The sequence below is a fragment of the Anarrhichthys ocellatus genome, unplaced genomic scaffold (genome assembly GCF_004355925.1).
Source record: "Anarrhichthys ocellatus isolate YVR2014 unplaced genomic scaffold, GSC_Weel_1.0 scaffold15, whole genome shotgun sequence".
Taxonomy (NCBI): domain Eukaryota; kingdom Metazoa; phylum Chordata; class Actinopteri; order Perciformes; family Anarhichadidae; genus Anarrhichthys; species Anarrhichthys ocellatus.
The window spans coordinates 8,876,990-8,885,629 of NW_022280045.1; the positions used below are offsets into that span (position 1 = coordinate 8,876,990).

Below are 8,640 nucleotides of genomic sequence, written 5' to 3' on the forward strand. Positions count from 1 at the left end.
ATATTGTTTTGTATCTTTCTGACACAGTGAATACGTTGGTGACTGAGGATGAAAACTGAAACCAATTTTAAAATTGCACTACCACACTGCTTCCTGTAAAGTGAGACTTGTGTCTCAGTGTGTGGCGGCTATGAGGCTTTGTATTGAGCTGAAACAATCCACAGTGGGGTTTCAGTGTTTGTGTGAACACTGGTGGGGGGGGGATTCAACTCGCACTCGGCCAAGTTTCCATCAGCTGCTGCTAAATCTCCTAACTGGCATTATAATACATCCCTTCTCCTTTTACAGTGCCAACCACCATCTACTATTGTCATTTACAAACTAAACTTTAAACCAATTTGTGAATATTTTGTGTGGTTTTGCCTTTAAACTTTGAAACCAGTTTAGGCAGGAGCATGATTGAAGTAGAATAAACTCTTACTCACTAGAGCTGGTAGGTGTGTAGGCTATGCAGGGTGCAGATGCAAACAGTTGTCCACAGAGGGCAGTGAATACCAGGAATATGGTTGCAAAGGACAACATGGGGGCTTGTGCATAGTGATGTAGCTGCTTCAGGTTTTTTTTACTAAAGATGTTCTACAGTCTCAACTGTCTCTGATTTTATGTAGAAATGTAACGATTTAGAAACGTACATATATCTCCTTCCAACCTCTCCGGGTAATGAGTAGTGTGGCTATGAATATTTTTGCAATTAAATGGCAAAGTATGACACAAACAAGCAAGCGTGTAATTGTTTTATTTTTTATCGAGACTTAAATATGTCAACATTTATAAAAAGCTAAAATATTTCACAATTTTAAACCATGATTACTGTTTGTAATAACCACTGAGATTATCAAGGGCTCCAGCTACATTAATCTGCTTTACGATTACATTTCTGTTTCATTATCTTATTTACAATAGTAATAGAAAAAATAGATTTTAATAATGCAAAACACATAGACTACCACGCTTTGCAATAACCCCAGTACAATGCAAATGATAATATGTTTTATCTCATTCCCTTGCTCTTCAGTCCTGTTAACAGCAGTTTCTCTCCGTCTGTGTCCTCTTTAGCTGCTGCCATGGCTGGCCCTGCCCAGTCTGATGTCATAGGTGACCATGTGGAAGTTGTCCCAAGCGTACAGCTTCCTCTGGACGTGGTTGTAGTCCACCATGCTGTTGTAACGGTACTTGTTCTTGAAGGGCAGCGCAAGAGCCCGCCCCACGCTGGTGGCGGTGTCAAACACGTAGTTGATGGTGGTGTTGGGCGCAGTGTAGCTGGCCACCGTGTACAGACGTCCACACACCATGAAAGCATTGGCCACTGTGTTCTTCCTGATGTTGGTCTCCCAGCTCCTCTTCACATCCAGGCTCTTGGGATCCAGCTGGGAAACCACAATTGCACCCTTTGCCTTACTTGTGCTGTAGATAGCCCACATGCCCTGTTCGTCCGCCGCCAGGTCGATGTCAGTGTAGCCGCCCCAGGAGTAAGGGTGCTGGCCATGGAAGCCCGCGTGAGGCAGCTCCCGCCGTGATGCCAGGCTCTCAGAGGTCAGGTCGTAACGGATCAGGGTGCGGCTGCGTTTGAGCTGGTAGTAAAGGGAGCCGCGGTACATGGTGGCCCCTGTGCTCTCCATAGGCTCCGGCAGTACCAGAACCTTCATAGGGAAGCCTTGGGATAATTGATCCATGTCTTCATACGCAAAGAGCTGACGGACATCTTACCAACTGTGTCGATGCGCCACACAGTCTTGTTGGTGTAAAGAGGGCCCTGAGGCTCGGGATCCTGCAGCCACACTCCATACTTCCCTGTAATACTGTCAGCCTTCCTGTGCAACACAGGATCTCCCACTGACTGCAGCTCTCCACAGCCTGGAGAAAAGAAGAGAGTCTAACTTCACGGTATTTGTTATACATTCGCAATGCTTCCGATCACATTGATTTGCACCAACACTCTACCACTGCAGGCCAATTTGGACAGCTATATTTGCATCGGTAAAACCCCAAATTTACCTGTGAAGTTGTGATTTCCCTCAGGAATGAGGCGAGATGCTGGAACCTCTGTAACCTCAGCCTTCATCTCCTGGTATGCACCATTCCCAAAATTATATGCAGGGTCTGGGGAGACTAAGTGAAGGAAAAAGGAGACAGGAAAATGTTACACAGGCTGGGAAGGAATCTTGAGTAGAAAATAAAAAAAAATGATAATTTATATATATATTAGTAGTAATCTTCAGTTAAACCACAGTCAGTCCCACCTTACCATCAACATCAAAGACTAAGTATCTTATTCACTTGCCTCTGAGCACAGCAGGTTCCCCCTATAACCCTGCCATTGCTCCTCTGAAAATGATCACATGCACATAAACAGAAATGCATGAGTGACAAAGCCATACAAGAAGAGTCTGTGTTGTAAATCCCAATCCCCATACATAACTGCAACCTGAACTGCTGCCCCGGGACACTTTTCATAGTCAACCACAAATACATTTATCAGAAAAACAAAAAAGCATCAACGCAGAAGAGCCGAAAAATATCTTTGTTTTTATATCAGCTCCTCAAAGAAGAAAACTTGTTAAATGCCCCAGTCTTGTAAGTAAAAGAGTTCACATTCACATTTATGTTTGTTCTCCCTTTACCCACTGATGTACATACCACTGGCAGGTCTGTTTTCACGCTGAGTCCCCCCTGAGGTGTTTGTCTGCTGGCAGGGTCTCTGCCTGAGGATCTCTGCCTCCTGACTCAGCTCGGCCAGCCTCCTCTGCAGCTCCTGGACCTGCCCGTTCAGACCCCTCTTGTCCTGGTGCAGCTGGTTTCTTTCCCTTGTCACCTGTGAGTAGGCTTCCTGGAAACCCTCTTCACCGTTAGTCCGAGTCCTGGAGCCTCCATCCACTCCCGCTATCAGACGGCTGACTAAAGCCTCCAGCATGGTGAGTCGGGACGAGACTCCATCCATCTCTGGTTTCATGCTGCTTCCGGAGCAGCTGGACTCCTCTGGACTGGCCACGGTGAAAGTGTAGTGGCAGCGCCCGGCGTGGTCATTGGAGCGGCAGAGGGAGGCTCGGTCTTGGGCCTGGCTTCGAATGGGCTAGAGTTAAGCAGGACAGACAGAGGAGAAACACCGGGAGCCACATTCTGGAGGATCAGACTGAGTTGATGATCTTCTGGTTTTAGTAGAGATGCAACTCCTCTGTTCAGTAGAGTGTCTCCACTTGCTTTTTCCTTTCTTTCTTTAGCTGGTCTCTTCTCACCTGAGTATCCGTGGTCAGTGCAGGTCAGTGTCTGAATCCCAGCAATGCTGTGAGTAGGATATTTATACAGTGGGAGGGGACGAGGAGTGTGGCAGGGAGGGAAATAGCCAGGTGGGTGTGGAGTGTGTATATGTAAAGATCCATGTGTGTCTTCTTATTGGTGGTAGCGAGGTGAGGTGAGCCGAAAGAGACAATGTGAAAATCACACAGTATCAGTAGAAAAATAAACAATCTGATGTTTGTTTTTTCCTGTAGAAAATTTTTTCATTGTGTCTCGGCAGGTTGTTTTGACTGGACAGCATCTCTTTATGTGTCTACTAGCTGTCAGCTGCAGAGCTGTTTACTTCCTCCGCAACTGATGGTTTTACTATTAAACCACCATGGGATTAACCGCAAACTCAGTTCATGGCCCGGGTACGGGGTGAAATTTGGGCTCCAGGCAGAGTAGGAATCTGGAAATCTCTGAAGCCACCACTCGCCAACCAGGCTCAACTGCAAAGCAGACTGGTCCTTCAGAGGACCTGAGGGCACACTGGTACTCATCTCTCCTCTGCACAGCTGGATGTCTGTCACGAGAGGACGGGCTGGCAGTCTGGCTCGGAATGAAGATGCAGCGTGGTTACTCTTTCTTTCTTTTCACCAAACCCACGGAAGCCCCACATGCCGACATCTCCACATGGGGATCTTTACTATTTTGTGCACTATGTTTACTTTGTGCTATGTCATTTGAGTGTTCTCACAATGTAAATATATCCAGTATTTATTTTACTCAGAAACATAAATGTCAACCTTGTGGTGGTGCTACAGACGAGTCCGGAGCTTGTCTGTATAAAATTGCAATCCAACAGATTCTGTGATATTTTAGTCGCGACCAAAGTGGTGGACCGACCGATGAACAGATGGGCCGGCATTGCCAACCCCCTAGAGCCCTGCTGCTTGCAAAGCTTAAAACATGGCTTAAAAGGCTAAGCATGAAAGCCATGGATTTTCATTTGACTGGACACATTATAGTGGAAACTAAAACTTTGTATAATGAAAATGGTCCCCTCAGGCATTCTTTTCTGTATTTACAGGAGGTATGTGGGCAACCGGTGTTCCAACTGTCTCCATGTGATAGGTCTGGGACCTGGTCTGAGTCTGTGCTGACCAGAGAGGGCAAAAAGCACAAACGTCCCCACTGGACTCCAATTCAAGAGTAGCCATTGTAAGTGTGCAAATTATTTTGGTCTCTGAGTGGGTAAAGTTATGAACTGATAGCACTTCTTCTGTCCACTGTCTTTTTCCTTCATCAACATGCTGTTGCTGCGCTCTGTGGCAAAATATTTGATATAAATACCAACAGCAATGGACCAGTTTACCCTGAGAAGCAGCTTGCAGCGCACATCTGTGTTTGGTTCCACAAGATCAAACTGCTGCCTAGTTAACCTGTACGTTTTACAGCCTGTGGAAACTCACCAGTATTCCACAATGTTTTTACCACTAAGTTGTGTTTTCCTTGTGTAACATAATGTCTCATACGACGTGTAAGTGAGAACAGGGGATCCTAACAAACAACCTTTTCCACAAGGATTCTCTCTTCATGCTAGCCAGCTAAGCGAGCCGAGACTCGATGCTTGTCTGCTGAAGTGCTCAACATGCACAGCTTGAGCTAAGGATACACTAATGATGACGGTGCGTGCAGTGTGTTATAGTGCTGTCTTTGGATACAATGCTTTTCTTAGTTTTCAGAGATACTGGGCCTCCGTGTAGCTATTCAATTACAGAACATATAACAGTATAGATGTTAAAAGTAAGAAAAAACTAAACCTGCAGTAATTCTATGTAACAGAAACATTAATTTTCTTATCTCTCATCTTGATTGTGACTCTTCAGAATTATCTTGGGACCCCTTCGGGTGTCCTGACCCCCAGGTTGAGAACCACTGTCTTAAAGACTACAGAAAGGTTACCTTACTTAGTTCTCACAGGCCAAAGCTATACTGTAGCATGCATACAGTACCTCAGAAAAAGAATGCAAATAAAAATGATCATAAACCAAATATGAGTAATATAATCAGACGGCAAAATGAGCGAAAAATAGTTGACATCATAGTTATTTTGGCAGTTATTTCAAAAGCCCTTTTTAAAGTACAATCCCAGAATTCTTGGCAGTCTAGGATTTCCACAGTTTAATTCTACAGGGACATTTTACTGCTGCGTTTGTTTGAATATGAATTCCATAATATTATGCAACAGGAAGCAGAGAGGAGGGGGGGGGGGCATTGCGATCGTCGAAGAAAAATAAAACTAATGAGAGAAACAGTGCGATTGCTGAGTTTGTTTGCGCAGCAGCCACTACAATCTGATCAGTGATTTAGAGGAAGTCAGGCAGAAGAGATTTTATAAAGCAGGAAGGTGGGCTTGGTGGCTATTTAGACGGCGTGCCAGCTCTCTCACATTGACTCATTAAGACATCGACATCATAAGTATCCATTGACCCATGAATAATTTGAATAACACCCTCACAGAACAATCGTTGGCTCGCCAGACGTGCATTTACAGGTGTGAGGTGTTGCATAACATGCCTTTGCATACTGTAGGTGCCAGTCTGGCTTGTTGGTTTGCAATGCCATTTAGACTTGAAGTATCGAGAGGTTCAACACTCTTGAACACAACCTCCTACCTCATCGTTTAGGTGACATTTTTACAACATGCTTTAGACTAGAACCACAGAGACTGAACCGAACTGAACTTCATGAGACACAATGTGGAAGAAAGTGAGACAGTCTTTTTTCCCGGTGTTGTGATGTGAGCTGCCGAAGCGCATGTGGGTCACTGTGATTCATAGTGAGCAATTGATGGAGCAGAATGAAAACAAGGGATAATAGTTGCATAGTGTTAACTGAGTGGGCCCACGGGGGGGGGGGGGGGGCAGTGGGAAAAGCATTAAAGATGGCGTGCTGTCTGCTGTGACTGAGGGTATAATCACAGAGGATTACACGCCCACACACACGAAACCTCAGCACAGAAGCTGTTGTTTGGTCTTCGCCCGCTCAATACAGGTGTTGCCACCAGAGGTTCTCATTCCTGACGCAGACATGGCACCAGAGTTTCCTTTGTCCTTAGTCCTACGCATGAACTGATGGTCTATTGGAGTTCAGTTGGATTTGATTGGACAGGCAGAAAGTCAATATAGGTTTGGAGAATTTTATTGGTGGGATTTTTAGTTACATCTACAAGAGCTGCAGTAGATCACCTCTGCAGATGCACTGTTTTCCAGGATGCATTTCACGGGATTGTCAAAGTATATTAACAGCAAAATGTGGTGGTAGAAGCAGTGATGGCCACCACAGCTGGGCAGACAAATACAGAACTGCAGGGATGAAACAATTTTTCGTAGGCCAACCCAGGAAGTTAGCATTGCACTGGTTCCCTCAACATAGAGCCAATGGGATTTTTTACATTGGATTTTTGATTAATAATGAGCACTTGACACGAAACACAGCTGAGGCTGATGGGAATGTCATTAGTTTTGCAGGTATTAGGTCGTAAATCAAAGTACTTGACTCAGTAAAATCTTGATGGTGCTAGGTAGGAGAAACGTCATGGGATCACTAAAGTCAGAATCCAAGTCATTCAATAGACGTTGAGACATTTCAGTCTTGACAAAACAACGTTCCCATTCCCATAGCCACGCCACCAGCATGACTAAAAACACCATAACAAGTAGGCTGGTACAGGGACTTAGCAGCGTAATGTCATCAGATGTCAACAGTAAAAATCAAAGTCTAAATAATGACCTCTTACATACAGTCAGATGTTTCAAAATTCTAAATATGACAAACATATTTGATGTTTGGCTGAGACAGCTAATGTTTACCCTCTAAGTATTGCCTTGTAAATTGTCCACAGCCAATTTTCGTGTCTGTCTTTTCTGACATTGCGTCAGCTAAGTATACGGTGTAAAAATCATGAAAAATATTTGTCAGAGCATCACCCTTCAGGCATGCTGCTTTTATAAGTATGGGTTTACGGGATTCCTCTGGTTCTAATACGCACATTCGACAGTTTCAGTTAATTCCTCTTTTCCTAACAACAGCACAAAATGTAATTCCATCAGGGTGTGTGTGTGTGTGTGTGTTTTGCACATGTGACTGGACTGTTTGAAGATGTGGGTTACGTAATAGGGGCCACTGTTTTCATCCCACTGATGACAGTTTAACAACAGGGCCTTTCCACTGTGGTGCAAGTCAGGCTAAGATTTAGCAACTCTGCCGCCAAACTAGCTGCAAAGAATAAAATTAAGAAAGAAAAAAAGTGAGTCTGTTCATTTTCCTCAAACTGTTAAGCCATGAATAGTTTGCAACCTTGGTCTGTTTTCATCTTTAAATGACAGGAGCTCACATATTTCTCCTGAGCTTATCTCAGTTGCCTTGTAATCTCATTTGAGAAAGGAAGAAAGGGCAAGGTCAAGTGAATGCCTTCCATGTAAGCAGATTTAAATCTAAGGCTGTATCAAATTTGACAGCTGTGTCTGCAGGACTGTCTGTGACTTCTTGTTGGGCTCTGCTGAAAAACAAACGGTGACCTTGTTTGCAACAGCAGCTCATGTTGAGGTACCGCTCAGACTGGACACAGCAAGGTCATTTAGTGGGCTCAGACAGCACCATCCTGTCCAAACGCAGTGCTGCAATGAACCATGGGTAATGGATGATTCAGGGCAGTGATGGAGTGGCGCATGCAGACCAACATGTTGATAACTAGTACTCTCCCTGGACTCTCTTTGACCTGACCCCAATTATTGTTTTCCACCCGCACTCTACCATCTGTCTCAAAACACACGCAAACCCTTACAATGCCTTGTATTTAATTAAGTGGATGTTCATGTTGAACCTTCATCCATCCTCCTGATGAAACCTACAGAATACTTTACTGTACATGGGCCACGGTGGACAGAATCCTTTAAACACCTCATGGAAAGGACTTTAACTCTGACAAAAATTCACAAAAGCAAACGCTCATTTTTTCAAATCACTAATTTGTTAGTCATGTTTATGTTTTTAAACCAACATTAGACTATTAAGTACTAAATATGATAAATAATTGGTGCATTTGTGTCCACGTTATAGATGCATGAGTTAAGACGTGTTATACTTGAACAGTACCGTACTGTAGTGATGATCATAGTGCTGCAAAGTAACACAATACATGATGAGCTTGCAAATTATGATGCATTGGTTTCCATAGATGTAACATACCTAACAATTGGAATTACTTCAAATTAGTTTTAACTCAACAAGATGAGCACCTTCTACATTAAATTTGCAGCTAAGGCGTCAGTGATAATATTCAAATATTATAAAATATAACATTGAAAGGGGTCGTTTTCCTGCATAATGATCATTTTATTTTGGTACTGATAATACCTT

The 8,640-nt window shown here is 43.8% G+C and overlaps 1 protein-coding gene across 1 annotated transcript; it reads right to left on the reverse strand.

Moving 5' to 3' along the window:
- Positions 1–519: 519 nt before the first annotated feature.
- Positions 520–5,460, reverse strand: LOC116387775 (myocilin-like). Its single transcript, XM_031855159.1, is given in 5 exon segments — positions 520–1,705; positions 1,708–1,854; positions 1,996–2,109; positions 2,638–3,064; positions 3,066–5,460. Coding segments are annotated over 5 exon segments (1,392 nt in total). The 5' UTR covers positions 3,117–5,460; the 3' UTR covers positions 520–1,052.
- Positions 5,461–8,640: the final 3,180 nt, after the last annotated feature.